This window comes from Corvus moneduloides, chromosome 5 (genome assembly GCF_009650955.1).
Source record: "Corvus moneduloides isolate bCorMon1 chromosome 5, bCorMon1.pri, whole genome shotgun sequence".
In the NCBI taxonomy this organism is placed as follows: domain Eukaryota; kingdom Metazoa; phylum Chordata; class Aves; order Passeriformes; family Corvidae; genus Corvus; species Corvus moneduloides.
Genome location: NC_045480.1, coordinates 48,821,759 through 48,840,231, shown reverse-complemented (window position 1 = coordinate 48,840,231; position 18,473 = coordinate 48,821,759). Strand labels below are relative to the sequence as shown.

Genomic DNA, 18,473 nt, shown 5'->3' with positions numbered 1-18,473 from the left:
ATTCTGTATAGCTTTAGGAAAGATTTAAGGAATACCTTTTCCACAAATTATTTAAATCAGATAAAGGTACTGAAATGTGTTTTGCAGCCTTAAGAAAGTACCTTTCTCAAAGTGAAAAAGTCAAATCTCTGTTGTGAGGATAGCTGAACAGCAGTGAGCAGTGTATGTTGGCAGAGGATGGAATCCATGGTGTGACCTGAATAATGGATAAGATGCAAAGCACTCTATGCTTTATCCTAAAAAGAAATATGTAGATACATGTAATTATTAAAGCTAAGTATTCAAAAGACTTAAAAGCATTTATAGAATAACCCAGCTGGGTTCTTTTGACTTCTTATTATTTCTAAACTGTTGACTATGTTTTTACATAATACAAATAAAGGTGCCATTCCAAAATGATACAGGCATTATGAAAGTTTGATTGGTTGGTTGGTTTTGGGTCTTTTTTGTTTCGTTTTGCTTTGTTCTCTCCTTACTTTCTTACCCTGTACTATACCCTCTCTTTATCAGGGTGTCTTTCTTGCCTATTTTTGTAACATCATGAGACCATGGAATATCTTGACTTGGAAGGGATCCATAAGGGTCCAATTCTCAGTGTCCTTGTTAGCTTGTAAAAACCTGTTTCATCCTGATCTGTCTGTAACTTTACTTTTCCTCTGTGTTTCTTAGAAACTAAGTGAAACAAAGGAGAGAGTTCTACAAAACCCAAATGCTTCTTTATCTGACAGGTAAGAGAAGGATGCCAGGTGTTGGTCTGAGCTGTTTAAGATGCCCCGACGATGCTGCTCCACTCTCATTTTCTGTCAGCATTGTCTTCACTGCTGACAGCCTCTGAGCATCTGTGGAAAACAGTTTAGTGCATGTGGCATGTTGTTATGACCCTTGCTCAGGTTTATGTCAGATCAGACTCCCAGACCTTTTGCCAGTGTCTGTGATGAGTGTGTTACTGGGGTCTTTACAGGCTCTAAGCTGTTTTTTAGCTGAAAGTGTAAGTACTTCATAAATTTACAAGAGGTAAGTTCCTTCTCCTTTTCTTTTCCCCAGTCCCCAGCTAAGCACATCTAAAAAAAGAATCACAGTAACTTTTGGTATGCACTGAAACAAGAGGAACACTACTTGGTATCAGCTACAATAAATGGAAAGGTCATTAATGTGTTTGTGTCCTGGTATTTTCCTAGGTCTACATCTTTTGTGCATTTAAAGAAAAAGGGGAAAGCTGTTCCATCAACTTCACCTGTTTCATCTCAGTATCTGGGATCGTTAAAGGCGTTGGAGGATAAATGCATGCTGAAGAAAAGTCCAGAATTGAACAAAGTAGATGATTTAAGGGCAGCTGTTTTTCAGGTAGATTTTTAGAATGAACAAACCAACAAACAAAAATATGAAGGTCCTGATAGAGGGGTCAACACCTCATATTTTCTTGAAATCAGTATTTTTTACTACATTCCTTTCATTGGCTTACAGGTTTAGTAATCCTTTTATTCTGTTGGTTATGCCTTTTCCTCATATTATGAACAAAAAGCTCAATGAAAGGGACATAATATTTTTATGTGGTTCATATTTAGTTGTGTCAGACTATTTTCAGGCACACATTTTCCATTATTTCTACTTTATCCTTAATGTAGGTAAGTGTGTACTTTAGGTTGGGTTTGTTTCCTGTTATGTTCTATTCAAATGGCATTCAGGAAAAGTGATAACAAATCCTATACTCTTTCCAGAAGAATAATCTATGTAAATTCCTTGTGGAATCTCACAACAATTATTTTCTGGGTTTCAGCAGATTTTTGCTAATCTCTTTGAGAACAGCGCTCGTTAACAGACACTGTTGATATTGGTATGTGTTCTTAATACTTTTTATGGCCCTAGAATCAATTTTAGACTCTCAAATCAATATTTATATTGTCTCTATAGTTTTTAAAAGTAAAATAGTCTTCATTTAGGATTTTTATCTTTGAGCTGTGTACCAAATACACAGCTAATTCTTGAAAATTTAAGTCTGATTCTGCAGATGGCTCATAACCTTTTATGGCTGCCTCACTTCTCCCAGCAGGATTTTATTCTCTTTAATTACAGGTATTTGCAAGAGAGACAACAAATGTAAATAATATTCCTATATACCACATGATAAGAATCTTTATTCCATTCTTCTATTTCATTTTGATTAATGCTTGAATTTTTTTGGTGTTTCTAGGAAGATGCTTTTTAAAAGATCTTGAAGCTTTTTTTAGATTTTGTAGCTGTGATTTTAGAGCCATAGATTTTTTTGATCACAATGTTCGTGTGATAACAGCTAAGTCTTCCACATGGGATGCTTATTTAACTAGCACATGGACAAACTAAGAGTAATTTTCATGGTCATTATATTGGTGCTGCTCTTTACTTACACCTTAAAAGGACTTTAAAAATATTTTAATGATTCTTACAGAACTGGTTGGAAAAGAAAAAGCTCCTTCTACTGGAATTAAAGAGAATTGAAAAGGAGAAAGCTGAAATTCTAAGGAACAATACTGAAAAGGTTTGTTTACATTGTTGTTTAAAAAGAAGTTGACAAACTGTGGTTCTTTGAAGTGTGCTTCCTGCCTAAGTGCATCACTCTGCTGTTGTAAGGTATCTGGTTTCCTCCCAATAGCACGAGGTGATGTGAGACAGGAAACGGCATGTCCTGCTTGTTGTGGTTGTGGTGAACAGTGTCTGTCCAGTGCTTCCCTACACGTTTGCATAAGGTGTGTTAGAAATGTGCTTCCTAGATTAATTTTCAAGTTTGTTTACAAAGACTTTGGGATACTCAGCTCTTAAGGTGCTAAGCTTTGTTTTGTGCATGAGAACATGAGGCATTTACTCCCTGCCTCAAGATTTGCTTACCTACAGAGGATTGTATTTTGAATAGTATCATTCACATCCTTTGATTTGGCTTTTAGGTATTTAATATGTTTCACTTCTAAGCACTTAACATGTATTTCATATCCTTCTACACGTATTTTGCAGGAGTGGTTCATCTCATTCAATTAAATTAAAAATGGGCATAGAAAAAAACACTGTATATATTTAATTGTAATACTTGCAATGTTGTCAGCAAATCAATGTCTATTTCTTTATTACTCCATTTAGCAATGTTTAAAGCATACTATTTCACTTCGAATTTTGTACTGAAATTAATTTATTTCCAATCTAGAAAGAAGCACTTAAAAGAGAAGAATCAATTGCATGTTTTGAAGCCTGGAAAAAAAAGAAGGAGAAAGAAGCAAAGAAGTTAAGTGAAAAAAAGAAGCTTGGTGAACTTGAGGAAAAGACACCAGCAGAACAGAATAAGGAAAAAACAGAAGCAGCACAAGCGGTGATGTGAAATATGTACCTAAATGTGTATTCGAATGTGATTCAGGAGATGGTAAAAAACAATTTTGATTAATCCAGAAAGAGATGGATTTTGAAGAGTTTTTGAAGGAAGCTCTTACTAGGTTCTTTTCTGTCAGAAATATGTAATGTTTACATTTGCAGACAAACAGGCTTCTCTAATTGGAGCCTATTAACCATGCATAAAATTAACTTCATCTAAATACGCTAACAATCAACTATTATCTACTGGAATAATAACATTCTTTTTAGGTATAGTGATAAGTACTTCTGAGCAATGCTACAAACAAATATTCCAAAATTAGAATGTGTAGAAATTATAAAAAAATAATAATGTAGAATAGACTAGTGGAGTATTGACAGAAAGGTGAGGTGTTGGATTTCTCATGGATGTATGGTTGTCTTTAGGCATTCAAAAAATGGAAAGAAAGAAAAGTGGAATTTTTAAGAGAGCAAAGCAGGAAGGAAAAACAGTCTGAAAGAATGAGGAAGAAGATAGAAGAGGACCTAGTTGCAGAGAAGAGGAGAGTCAGTGTATCAGCAATTGAAAAATGGTACTACTCCACTGTGTTTGCTATATCATAGCTTCCAAAGTGTTGCTTATAAATGTAATTGCTCTTCTGTGAATGCTTGATGTGCTTGTAATTGGAAGACAATGGAATGCTTGGGATCAGACTCTTCATTCCCAATGGAGAACACGTATAAGAGTGAAAACAGGCTGTGCAGCTCCCTTCAGTTTATTTATTTAGTTGCTTTCCTCACCAAAAGGACACTAACTAAGCCCAGGCAGAGATACTGCAGCTGAGAAAATTCATTGAGTAGTATTGTGTCTTATGTGGTTATTCTCACGCTTCATTACTAAGCCATAGGAAGGAGGATAAATCTTTAAAGTTTTGTGGAATACAATGTATGAATGCAGATGTAGGAAGAAGGAAATGAGATGTATCTGCTGGAGAAATTCTATATTATTTTTACAAGCCAAGAGTTTTCACAGACAATGTGCAACTTACAGTTACCTACAGAAGTTCAGAAGTTTTTTTTTTTTTATGATAATAAGTAAGGGAGAAAGAAGTACAGAGAAGGTGATGCCATAATGGATAAATAGATTCATTTATACCTTGGTGATATATATAAAAATGGACATAGAAGTTTTTAAATACATATTCTCAATCTTTTATTAAAAGTGTAAAATATATCTTTTCACTCAATTTACTTAATTGGTCGCAGATGCAGTATTTAGTCCGTTACATGATGACCCCTTGTTCTTCCCTCTCACTATGCAGGAATAAAAAGAAGGAAGAATATATAAAGAAGAAGAAAGTAGAAAAATTCCTGGAGAGAAGAAAGCGACAAATGCAGCAGGCAAAGAAGGAAGAAAAAAGTGAAAAGGCTATGGAGGAGTATGAAAGATGGCTGGTATGTTTGGTTGTTTGGGGTTTTTTTTTTTGCATTTTGTCAAAACCAAAAAGTTTAATGTAGTGTGTAATGAGCGTGAGCACTTGAGTATTGTAATTCTCGTGAGGTGTTGTGCTGTTATGAGAGAGGCCAGATGGTGGCAACATTACATCACTTGTCCCCCAGAATCTGGGAGCAAAACGTTGCTAAAGCGCAGTGCACTTGATAGCTGGCATACATGGAAAATATATTCTCTCTACCTACATGCCATAGATTTTTCAATTTCAGTTAGTCTTCATTTTTTGCCACTCCATATCAGGAGCAACCATCTCTGAAGGGCCAATTAGCCAGAGCACAAAACCTGCAAAGCCAAACAGCGTTGCCAGCTGCAACAGTCAGTGCGTGTACGTTCAAGGAAGTATTGAAAAGGGAGACTTGGATACCTTACAACTGATAAAAGCACTTGTAATGAGGTTCAAGATGATTTCCATTTGCGAGAAAGGGTGGAACTCTGATGCTCCCAGTTATATTTTTCTCACAGCAGTGTCGCAGTTGTAAGCAGTAAATTAATTCAGTACTCTAGTTCCAACAGTAGGGCAGAGTTTTTTCCTTGCTGCAGAAAGACAAACTAGAAGAGAGATCACTAGTATTCTTAGCACATATTGTTTTCTTACAGGTATGTGACTTGCCAGTTAAAGAACCTGTTTTAATTCCCCACCTTGTGGCACAGTCTTTCTTCATACTGATTGTCAAGGTTTTTTTGGTTAGAAACCTGCTGTCTCTCTTCCTTGTGATTCCTACACGTCTTGTACATATGGTCTCTTTTGCCATTTATAAGAATGGGATCTTGCAACTCAGCTGGATTAAGGTCCTTACAGGAATTCCTTTTTTCTGTCAATAGCTTCTTTTTTTTTTTTTTTTTTTTTTTTTTGGTGGGAGGGAGAGGCAGATAGATGAGAATTGAGTCAGGCAGCTGTACGGATGTGGGACAGGTTTAGAAAGGACAATCATCCTTTACTTGGCTAACTCAGAAATATGCAGTTGCACAAAACAGCAAGAGTCTGCATGTTTTCCCTTCTCTCTGTTTCCAAACTTTTTTAGTCTTAGGTTTAGATCTTTGAAGATGTTTGACCTGGTCCCCTGTTGGAATACCTCTCATTTCTGTAACCATTGGTAAGAGCTGTTTTCTCTGGTCCCCATTGTCAAGTGATTTTCAGCTCAGTTTAGCAAATGATTAATATCTGATCTTAGGTTATTTCTTGCTTGGTCAATATTCCTGATTGCCATGGTAGGGAGTATTATGCTTTGAGCAGTAACTAATGCACTGCCCTGGTATGCTCTGCTTACTGCAGCTATCCTAATCAGCTTAGTTGTACCTAAGCATGAATGTTACTTCTCACTGTACATTTGTCTTCCTTGCTGTCCTGGACTCTGTATAAAGGTAAAAAAGTATCCCTATGTTTTGGGAGTGAAAGATGTTGCCTAGCACAGGCTCCCCTGTTCAAATTGTGTGTAAATTCCTGGGGTCATCACTTCACTGGGATTATTAATATAAATTTTAGTAGTTGGAGGAATGACCAGATCTAACTGGATATACATGTGCCTACATGAGAGATAAGCAAGTGTAGGATGGGATAGGTACTGAACTGGTTGGCAAAGGTACCTCTAAAATGATCTCATTTTCAGTGTCTGTGTGCAAGTGTTGACTGCCGTGTCTCATGCCCAGTCTTCACATTTTTACTTTCAGAATTTGTGCTGTCTTTTTGCGGCTTACACACCTTTATTTGAGAAAGCATATTGGGAAATGGCTCTGTCATCATTTTTGGCCAGAATATTGTCTCACTCTGTACAGTTAGAGAAAAAATACAAACCAGTAGTGAACTTCAGGAAACACTGAAAAGTTGTCATTGTATTACCAAGGGAACTAAGATGACATCTGCCTGCAGGTAGATAGGCATCAGATCTGAGGGCAGAATTTGGAAGCCTTTTAAGGGTATTCTTTCAACTAACAGGATTTTGTTTTGAAGGGAAATAAAATAGGAGTAATATAGTGGAAAGTATTCTAGTATGTTTTCATTAACATTCAGCAGAAATAAATGTGTAAATTCATCCTCAGCTTTCCTGAACCAGGTGTTGACCATAATACATGGATAAAACAGACATAAAAATCTCCTTGTAGTTCTTCTAAAACAGAAGAAACATTCTGCTCTTGTGTTAATGGAAATTCTGTTGCTTCTGCTTTTAGAGGTCATTGTGTGAATGTTTGATAACATAAGTGCATAGAGAAGATTAATTTTTAAGCCTGAAAATAAATGCCCTGGAAAAGGCTATTGACACTTGTACAGTACTAACATAAAAAGGATAATCTTCAGATGAGATGCTTTAGTGTTGCCTGGAAATTCAAGCTTCTGATTATTTTGTTTCTTTCCTATCATTTACTTCTTGCTGCTCACCAAGAACTCTTGAAGCCAATCTAGCTTGATAAATGATCATTTTTTACTTACTGCATAATACCAGTGTCTGACACTTGTCAGTAACATCCTATTCTGAGTGGAATGGGGAGAAGAATCACGTAGAAAGTTTATAATGACAGCTCAGTTTAGTTTCCATTATTTCTGAGATCTTAATCTTGGTACCTGTTTACTGTGGATAGAAGTGAGTATCCCAGATAAGTTACGTTGTCCATTTTCTGAGGTAAACATCAGCCTACCATGAGCCGATGAGAAGTAAGGCTGCTCTCAAACAGTTCTCAAAGACCAGCAAAGTAATGTTAAAAGCCCTACAAGAAGTTTGACATTTTACCTTGAATTTCAGCATGTGCAATATCTATTTTTGGTAATCTAAAGCTGTTTAAAAACATCAAGAAAGGATGTACTGGATAAGTCTCATTGATTTGTTGCTTTTCTGGGTTAGAAATAGCTGATGTTGGTTATTAATTTCATGTAGGTTAATATGATCTCTCTGAAAATACTTTCTATATTGAAATTTTTATGTCCTGTCCTTGCAATATTTTAAAAATAAGGCTGCTATTGTTACTCCTCTTAAATGTTGTAAGTCTTCTTCAATATATAAAATTCAATTTCTGTGTGGCAGTCATACTGCTAACGTATACTGCAGTCATACTGCTCTTCTCAGAATTTTATAAGTAAAAAATGTAATAATCTTACTAAGCTATTGAGTAGGAAACTTCCACAGAAATCAAGCCATGCAGCTGAGCTGGTCTACTGTAAGACAAGCTACAATTATTGATTTAGTCTTTGACTGTTTCTGTTACTCTTCTTCAATTAGTGCAAATAACATTTTCCTTATTATTCCATGGAATATTTATATCAGTTATGTCTCGTGAGAATTTGAACTGTATTTAGGACTAGAACATAAAAAGCTTGTGTGTGTTGAGACAGGGAGGAGGCCAGTAGGTCTTCACTTCCACTTCAATCTTTTAAAAAACAGTTAAATTAACTCAAGACTCTTTCTTTTCACTGGGATTTATTAATGAAAGTTGGATCTTCAAAGCCAAACATTCAAAACTGAAGCACAGTTAAAAAATCCTAAGCAACTTTTGTTCCCTTCCTGGTATGCTTTATTTTTGGTTTCGTTTTTTCACACATAAATCTGTTGTGCAACATGTATTCACTAGAGAGTGCTTGATAAATGTAAAATATGCACATTTCTTTGTAGCATACAATTCTCTGATACTTGCTAATGCTGCTGCAATAAGTCTTACTTTTAATGAGTTTTCACTTACCTGTCCTGATGGTGTACAATATAATTCTGTGATTATAGATACAGGAGCATGTATCATATATGTATTCCATTAGAGCATATTCTTCCCAAGCTCATCTGTACTGCTTGACATATCTTGATGTCTTTTTTGAAAAATATCAGTGATAATGCGGACTCCTTTCCTCTTAGGGTACTAAACAGTTCCCTTCAAGAATTTTAGAATATCTTGAATTTGTTCTAAAGACCCAAAGCCACTAGTTGTGTTCATCTGAGGAAGATCTCTATGGAAGGAGAAAGAAGGCAAAAGTGAAGGATGAGGGGAGTCAGAATGTCACAGTCGTGCAAGCCTATTTTGCTTCAATTGCTCCATGTGATCCAGAAAGATACAGTTTGTACAAAGAGATGATATTTTTTATTAGACTGTGATGAACTTTTGTATTGCTTATTTTAGCAAAGGGCATTCCTTCTCCATGCAAACCTTGCTATACTTTTAATCAGCCTTACTAGTAACAACATGAAATTATTGTGTGTTTGTTTAGCTAGACCAGATGTTCCTAACTGAATTGGTTCTTCAGATTTTTGTTGACAACAAGCTAAAGGGCACAGATTACAATCATATTGATAGGGTTGATATGTCAGTGTGTTGCTTTGGTTTTTAAAGTTTTTGGACACATTAGTAGTTTGACTGCTGTGTATGCGTAAAACAGGAGGAAACTTCCACTCAAACTCCCTTTTTTACAGTAATGCTTCCACACCCATTTCCCAGTCTATTCCCTCAGCCACAGTTACCTCACTATTCCTCTGCTCACATATGAGTAGCAGGCAGACACTCCCAGCATCTTGGGAATTTGTGGATATACAGAGGGATAGGATCATGGGTTATATGAAAGTAACAGTAAATTATACTCTGGTCTATAATGTCAACCTTGGTTCCACCAAGAGAAAAACTACTTTTAAGTCAGTAAGAAATGTGCACGAGTATGCACCACAAACCTGCAAGTATGATTACAAGGAAAATTTGCACCCATAGAGAGCTCACCAGTGTACTAAATTGCTAGTGCAGATGCACCTTTAGATGCTGGTCCTCCTGAGGGTGAAATGGCAGGCATCCTTGCAAAGAAGAATGCTTATTTCCTATAGAATAGAACTGATTAAAAAGTAAAAAATAATTATAAATAATTACAACTTAGCTTTTGAATGACAGGTCTCTTGAAAATCATTAGTTAATGAGACACAAAAAGAGTGTTGCAAGTATCTTCTTATCCCTCATCATCCTAGTTGGCCCATTGCTGTTTGAAAGAATAGAAAATAGAATTAGAATCTTGCAGTGCTTATAAGTTAGATAGATATTTGTTTAAAATTAAATTATTTATTACCAGTTTGTTCTAGTACATAGGAAGTGTGATTTAATAAGTACAGAAAGTTACAATGATGCATCAATCTTCTCATTATATAAACAAGAACAACATATTTTGCATTGTGATTTAGGTATCCTCTTAAGGACGTTCTTATAAGTAATTAATATGAGACTAATTACATACAAGACCAACACAGTGCCTAATCCACTAGGCCTTGTGTTGGGCTTTTTGTTTAGACAGTACACAAACCCTGCCATCCTTGAGACAGTCACCAAAATTGTAAATGACACCCAATGTGCAGCCTCTTGTGTTGCATTGTGCAATGTCTGTGACTGAACTTCTAAAAGGGATGCACCGAGCTCCAAAAGGCAAATTTCTATTGCATGTTTACTTTTCACTTTACACAAGAAAGGCATAATAATAATTGTGACTTTCCTGTTAGTGGAGTTGTTGTTTGGGGGCTGGGGGGAGTGTTGTGGTTTTGGTTTGGGCTCTTTTTGACATATCTTTTTTATTCTCAGGAAAACAAAATTAGGAGAGAACACCTTGAGAAGATCCAAAAGAAGTTTCAGGCTGTCCATGGGAATGAAATGAGTCCTCCCTGGAGGCCACCTGGCAAAGTCACATATTCTAGTAATTACTGAGCAGATTATTGCCTTCCAGAAGAGCAATGTACAAAGTTCTGTCAATAACCAGTCACTCTTTTGTTACTAGTTGATTTTCATGGAATCCTTTATAGGTGTTACATTCTTTCTTTTTAGTTTATTTTATCTCTGCAATTTAAATAAACCTGTTGCTCATTTTCATTGCTTTAGAAAATGTAATAATTGTTCTAATTCTGTTTTTAACTTAGTTTTGCTAAATTCCATGTTATTTCATACCTTTTTGGTGAAAATGTATGTCCAGGATACATAAGGCTAGACTCTGGCATTTTTTTCATCCAATAAGTAGAAGAATGGTTATTTTTAATTTATTAGACCACACTATTGAGGAGTTAAGTCTTGAAGAAATTATTTGAGGAGGCAGTGGGATGGGGATTATGGGCGAGGAGATGTTGGCTCTCTTGTGGTGGTTGAAGACAAAAGGCTAAGAAGTATGGAAAGAGAATGTAATTTTCATACATTAAGATACCAGATACAGCAAAAATAAGATTATGTCACATTATGAAATATAAATATAGCTCTTAAATTAAAACTGCATCTAGCAGAAGCAAGATTTCATGGGGCAAAAAATGGTCAACCAGGTGGTGGTACAGAAGAATTAAACTGGAATCCATATAGTGTAAAATGATCTAGGACCAAGTAAGAATGTAGCTGTTAATTCCACTTTAGGTCTTCATATACATTCCATAGATTTCCTGCCATTATAGGAATACAGGAAGCAGCAGTTTTAAAGGCATGTGCACAGAAAATCTTACATCAGAACTGCAAGGACGGAACAGTGGCGTGCTTATAACGCAGCCTTAGAAACAGAAAATTATTTTTTCAGAACGTAATTTAAAGACTTCTGTGGTTGCTTTTTATGATCAAGTAAATCCTGCCCAAACACATTTTCATCACTACTAATGATGTAGCTGCTGTAGTAAATTACTAAAATGCCTTCTTTTATTTTCCTTTTGTTTTTTTGGCTATTTGCCTCACTATTTTGGAAGCAATGGCAAGACTATGTGTTTTTAGAGATCTTCAAATCCCTTGTTTGCCTGCTGTCTAAACTAAGCTGTTACTTGTGGTTTTGTTTTCTTATTTGAATTTGCATAATCAGTTCAGATGTGCTCCTCAAATATTTATTCTTTTCAACAAAAGAAAGCAACACCAGCATCACCAACAAAGAAGTAAAAAAAACCCCATAGTCTTTAATTTATTGATATATTTTCTCAAATGAAAATCTTGCTCCTGTTTAGACTGGCAGCCTCCTTCAGAAGTAAAAGAAGCATTTGAGAAGTGGACTTGTCTTTTTCACTAGACTTCTGTCCTCTTCATAAATCTCTGAGATAGTCCTTAATTCTGATTTCATGTAACACTGGGGCATCTCCTCAGAAGAGAAAACCACAAGTCAGGCAAACAGATAAATTTCTTTAGTTTCCTGATGTTTCTTGCTTGTGTTTTTACATTTTAGTGAGAGCCACTGAGGATTTAGAGCAGTTTGTTTGGGCCATAATGGTTTCTATTACCAGAGTGCTGTTGAGGTGAAATTTGTTGCTGGTATGTATGTGCAAGGGAAATCAGAATGGTATCTGTTCTGTCTCAATGTTCAATACGGTTCTGTTCTTTATTGTTAGTCTGAACTCTACTCTGTGAATTCCCAATTCAGACCTTTTGCAAAGTTTATGACAGGCATAAGCAGGTGCTAGAAAGCAAAAAGCTAAGATACATTTGTTAGAACAGTAGGTAATTACTGTCATCATCTTAGTTCATATCAATAAACAAAAGTAGAGGGAGGCTTGCAAAATGTACAGTATTTATGTTGCATGTGGTCTACTGACAGTGTCAAGAAGTATTTGCTAACCTTGAGAATAATGGTGAAGGTTCACCAGCAGTTGTGCTGGATTTGTGTACAGCCAAATCATCTGACAGGTCAGATTTGATCCATTGGGAGGAGTCCTTGCAGATCTAAAACAGCTTCTAGGTGATGAAGTAATTTTATTGCAGGATCAGGTTTGAGTATATTGCCTGGTATTTTACCTTGCATGGCTCAACTTCCAGTTGCCTTTCATGCATCTTGCTCGTGGTAGCCCTGGTACACACTGGGGTTTTTTAGCAGGTCTCTGCCGGTTCTGCGTCTTCCTTTTAGTTCTGTTTCTTCCTCAAAAGATGATTGTACTGGACCTGGATTTTATTCTTTTATTTGTTTCTAGCCTTCTGTCACTGGGCTGCTCCTCCATAAATATGTGGATAGAACTGTGTTTTCTGCTGAAGAGTCTGAAGAGAAGCCAGGGACTTTAATGGCACCCATCCTTTGATTATATACAGTCTGCAGGTAATGCACCCTTGATCTCTTCCGTGGACCCTAATGACAATAGTGACCTTTTTGCCACATCTGTGAGACTCGTGTTTGTACTGAGTCACCTCTGGAGTGCTGAACTTCTGGGTAGGGCAGTATTCCTACAGGTTTTTGCTAAGCTCGTCTTCTGTCATTTGGGAGGAGGAGGAGATTGGTCAAGAAGGTGAGGGCGGCAGGAGAGGGACTGGAGCTTTCAGAAGCGCCCTGAGGCCTGCAGTCTGCCCTTGCAGAGTCCCTGGAGTCTGGTTGTGTTCCTAGGACCTTTGTGGTTCTTTCAGGCAGACTACAGCAGTACCCACACAGTGCAGTGTTGCAGTGCATTGCATTACCATAGAAGTTCCCAGTTAAGGGATTCTGCACATTAGCTTTTTGCAAAGATCCAGTAAATCCAGATTTTTATCTGGAATAAACCAGTCTGTAGCACAGATACTGCAGATAAGTGAATACAGGGCTTTCATAAGCTCCAGGTCTGGCTCTGGCTGTTCCCTTGTGGTAGGTCAGGCATTTTTCCCAGCAGTACTGGCATCACAGTGACAGTATTGGCATCCAAAGAGAAAGAATCTACTGCTAACAGAAACTTTAAAGAAGCTGAAAAGATGCCCAGCCAGAGCAGCTTCAGTGGCCCACGTAAGAGGTAAAATAACAGATGGCAGCAGGAGAGACGGGAACTGCATTACCGGCAGAATGCAACAGAATTGCCAATTCAAAAGTGGCACACTCTGATTTTATGAGAAAAAGACTAAATTTCTTCATGCCTTTAGATTGGGATAGTGGTGTTCATTGTTAGTGCTCTGGGCTTTTAGCACTTGGAGCCTTGAATTTGGGTTTAGTCTGTGAAGAAACTCCAACTACAGTATCATGGGGGGATGAAATTTGTGTCAGGCACCAGAGTTTACTGTGCAACAGACCTGGAGAGTCTGAGACAAGCCAGCCTGTGAGGCGATCATCTGGACCTTTATTTTTGCAGTGTCCAGCTAGAGGAAGCAAGGAAGGTCCCTCTGCTGACAGGCTGTACTTGAGGGCTGCAAATGAAAAGTGTGGTAGAATTAGTGGCAGAGATAGAAAAGAGTTTGTCAGGTGCCTGTTCCTGAACTGAATGCTGCATCCTTTAAGCCTTTATATAACTGCAGAAGGTTTTGACAGAAGGCAGAAGTGAGAGGGTGTTGGGGACATCTTTCAGAAGAATGAGCAGTAATTCACATAAATGCACAACTTTTCAATTAGGAAAACATGCTGAAGTCTGTAGAGAAGGGAAAACAGTTGACATGTACAACTTTTCTAATAGAATTTGGGGGGTTATATCTAATGTTAAACTGTAGAAACTTGAACATGTTACAGCATGACACAAATGTCATCGAAGAATTAGAGCTGAGAAATATAAACATATGTACAGTAATGTATAAGAATGTACATCTATCTGTATAGATCCTATCTGTATGTTTATTCATGACAGAGGGAAAATATTTTGTATTTAATAAAGTATATTACATTTTGTATTTAATAAAGTATACTAGCCTCAATGTTTTCATCAGATCTAAGGATACAAGTCTTTATTTAAAACTTTAATACATGAAAATTAACTGGTCAGTGTCTCTAAGCAAAAGCTATTCTTTCATCATTGTTAACATAAGTAGATAAGAAACTGTATCCCACTGAAGTCAAGCTTCTACAGCACTCCAGCTCTCTGCTCCAGCTCCCTGACTCTCTTGCTTGCTGACACACCAGTGCAAACATTCATTTAAGGAACATAGTTTCTAAACCATAACCTAGAAGAAGGTTAGGATCTCTAATTTTTTTCCAAAGTATTAAGTTGCTGCATTTGTGCACTAAAGGCTCAGGGTGATGATAAATGATTTTCTGTTTCAAGTCTCTCATTCTGGGTAAGAAAAATGTATGCTGTTTACCATGGTATCTCTTTTTTCTTTTATATCCACAAAATATGAGATCATCTTTCCTGGTCTGTGTATCATGGACTGCTGTGTTTCACTTGGTTAATTATGTATTTAACTGAGTTACTTGACTCAAACTAACAGGGATACTTTTCTGGGCTGTGAACGCTGATGGCAGTCTTGGCTGCCCATCAAACCTGGACTTGCTCCAGCGTGTCTGTATTTTTCTTGCTCTGGGGAGCCCAAAACTGAACATGATGCTCCAGATGCAGTCTCACTCCCAGCTACAGTCTCACACATGCCAAGCAGAGAGGAACAATCCCTTCCATGAGCCTGCTGAGAACACTCTTACTGCTATAGCCCACAATGCCATTGGCATTCCTTGCTGTGAGAGCCCATGGCTGGCTTACGCTCTGCTGCTTCTCCTCTGGCACCCTTAGGTACTTTCCTGCAAAGCTGCTTTTTGACCACTGGAGCTCAGGCTCTGCCGCTGTTGGCATGAGGTTATTTATATGCAGGACTTACTTTGTCTTTGTTGACCTTAAAGGTTCCCACCACCCCCTTCTCCTGCTTCCTTGGAAACACCCTGCTTGGCTCCATGGATTTGGTTATGTCCATGTAACTGAAGTGCTCCTCTCTTCAGTGCTTCAGTGCTTGAGGCTAGACCTCGACAGTAAAAAAAAAAAAAAAGGCAAAAAAGGACATTAAGCACCTCAGCTGTTTCCATGTCCTGTGTCATTAGGTCACCTGGCCCCTGAGGAGCAGGATCACATTTTTCTTCTACTGCCTGTGTACTTCCAGAAGCACCTTCTGTTGCCCTTTGAGTCCCGTATGAGCTTTAACTCTTGCTCAGCTTTGGCTTTAGTAAATTATTCCATGTTCACTCAAGTAATGTCTCTGTTTTGTGCCTGGGTGGCAAGCACTCTCCACCATCTCTGTGCTTGCCTACTTTCTGAACTCCAGCAGTTCAGTTCATGAACAGTGCCTGTTCATGCACACTGGCTGCCTGCCACACTTGCTTGATTGCCCACATGTCAAATGGACTTCTCTTGTGCTTTGATGGGGATGTCAATGAAGGTCAACTAACACTCCTGGGTGCCTTTGCTTCCCAGGGCAGCCTCCTGTGAGGTCCTGCCAAACAGATCCCTGAACAACCCATCATGTTCCTTCCTCAAGGCCAAGGTTGTGGTTCTATTTCCTTGGCTGCTTCTCACCTGATTAAAAGTTTCACATTCTCAGACTCACGGCAGCCAGGCGGTCATCAGCTTTCACAGCCCAGACTAGTTCATCCCTGTAACCATCCATTCGCTACGGTTGAGTTCCAAGCACCTCTTAGGGCATTAGCACTTCCACCTTCAGATTTCTAATGACCTGCTGGCTTTTAAAAAACAATTTCTAAGATTTTAATAACATTTATTAGATAGATTTTCCCCTAATGGATAATAAAGTAATTGCAAAATTCTTACCTGATTATTTCAGCCTGGGGCATGGAGAAGTCTGCTCTTACTAGCAGGTTGCATTCAGGCAGTTGAGCTGTTTTCAACATGGCACTAATTTTAGCACCTACACTCAGAGGGAAAGTTCTACTAAAAGCTCTTAGTACTGCAAGGTATTTTTCTCTTTTACTACTATTTCCTTTATGAATGCTCTTTCTCTGTGATGCTTTTATTTCTGGATAGCTTCAGACTACAAGAATTGAAAGGTTTTCATATAATTTTTCATTTAAGGAAGCAGCCAGAACTCCCATTATATGTTAATCATTTTTCAGGAATAGAAATACAAAATGAATATGTTCGTGTTCATTAATATAAACTGGGCTGTCTGGTGCTTGAGGATAGCAAGGAGGATAACGTTTACCGGCATCAATAACTTTCAGCATTTAACTATTGTAACGTCCAGGTGGAGCATCAGTATTAACAATAAAACCCTGGTTAACTTTTATTTTTCTTTGTGCCTTTTAACATGCTGTAATGCACTGAGCACCCATTCCCATGTGCTGCTTTCTAACCAAACAATTAAGGAAAAACAACGGGAAAAAAAATAGAGAGAAAGGGAAAATATTTTAGCTGTCCTATATCTATTTCACTTTCTTGAAGAAGCATCTGGGGAATCATTGCAAATAAATGACACTTTGGGAAAAAACTTTCTTAGCTACCCTGAATTCCTCTATGCTTCTTAGCACATCTAATACTGAAGTATAATGAGGATATGCAGAGGTGATTTAGCACTGAGCCTAGCTGCTGGACTATGTTCTTAGTTGAAATGGGAGCCAGAAAAATTATGTTGCAAAAGATCAGCAAGCAAAATGAATAGAAGTGAGAAAATAGAAGCAAATAGTACTGTCATTGTTAAATTTATCATTTGTAGAAACATCAGTGGTTATGAACATGCTGCTGGATGGTGCACAAGAAAAATGTAGAGATGACTTGCCACAGAAGGCCCCCCATCCCAGAAAATATGTAAAGAGATTTAGTTAAAAGCACAAGGAGAATGAGGAAGGCAGTATCACTTGCTGAACAGCAGCTGTGGTACAATTGTATCAACAGCTCCTGGCAGTTTGGTTTCACAGTCCACCAGCTACTGTCCTTGTTTGCTATCTTGCCTTCAGCAGGAAAGCCAATGTGCTGATCTTCCCTTTGACTCTTCTGCTGACTATGTGGTTAATCATCCTCTCTCTGGCTTCCGTTCTTCTCATGTACCAAATTCCCTGTCTTTCCTGCCTAAGAGACCAAATAATTCTGTCCATTCTTGCAGTCATACAGCACCTCCAAAAGAGATCAATCTGCTCAAGGAATGAATTTGCCATCAGTATTGCTGTACAATTTAAAGACTTATTATAGCATTAAACCGTAACATCAGCTTGATTCTTATTTTCCCTTCAACAGATGGTAGTGCATCAAGCTGTTAAATTTCACTGCAACAAAATTGACATTCTGTTTGAAGTTTCTATTCCTCATGTGAATCAATAAAAGGTAGGAATGCTGCATTGAAGAAATATTCTTTGCAAATGGCTATGCATTTGTAACCTATCCAAAGCAAGGGCTCTTGATAATGACCCCCAATTTTCAAGGGTTTGGATCATGAAGTATCACTAGAAAGAGAGGTTATATGCAAATAAATCAGGACAATTGATGCTAAAAAGCAGGAGCAGAGGAAAATTCCTCTGCTCCTGCTTTTTAGCATCCACATTACAGGAGGAAACAAATGGGATTAATGGCTGAAGACTCAGCGCAGCAAGTGCACATTAAGTGTTTCACAAAGACTTCCTACTGATTTCCAACTCAAATATCCTTTACACTCTTCTCTTTGTCATTCACTTTCACAGGTTCTCACACAGATTTTTTTTTTTTTAATAATCCTGTGCACTAGTTGGAGCACGCATAAGAAGAAGAGTAGGGAGAGATTTTTGTCTATACAAAATTCTTGCTCTCAGTCTGAGCTACATGTAGAAGTACAATTGAAAATGGGAATGGATGCAAAACATAAGTTGCTTAATAAAATTGAACTAGCAAGACTGTACCATCCAAAAGTACTGCCAGCTAGGGAAGGAAGTGAAGTCTGCTAGCCTGCAGCCCATTCTCAGAGCCTCTGCACTGAATGCCTCCGGACCTGGTTCCCAGCTGCCATTTTCTGCACACATTTGCCAGCAGTTTAGTGCCAAAAAGCTATCAGGTTTGTGGGGCCATGCCACAGGGCTGCAATGACATCCCAAGCTCTTGCACTGTCTTGCCACTGATGGGTAAAACAGAGCAAGGAC

General features: G+C 37.8%; 1 protein-coding gene across 2 annotated transcripts in view; it reads left to right on the top strand.

Moving 5' to 3' along the window:
* MAP9 (microtubule associated protein 9) overlaps positions 1-16,657 on the top strand; it is a 97,224-nt gene extending 80,567 nt beyond the window's left edge. For both annotated transcript variants that reach the window (XM_032109570.1, XM_032109569.1), the window contains 7 exons: positions 670-728; positions 1,179-1,344; positions 2,426-2,515; positions 3,173-3,334; positions 3,760-3,905; positions 4,635-4,767; positions 10,349-16,657. In XM_032109570.1, coding sequence (XP_031965461.1) covers positions 670-728; positions 1,179-1,344; positions 2,426-2,515; positions 3,173-3,334; positions 3,760-3,905; positions 4,635-4,767; positions 10,349-10,471 — 879 coding nt within the window. In that variant the 3' untranslated portion in view covers positions 10,472-16,657. The remainder of the gene's footprint in view (positions 1-669; positions 729-1,178; positions 1,345-2,425; positions 2,516-3,172; positions 3,335-3,759; positions 3,906-4,634; positions 4,768-10,348) is intronic.
* The last annotated feature ends 1,816 nt before the right edge of the window (positions 16,658-18,473 follow it).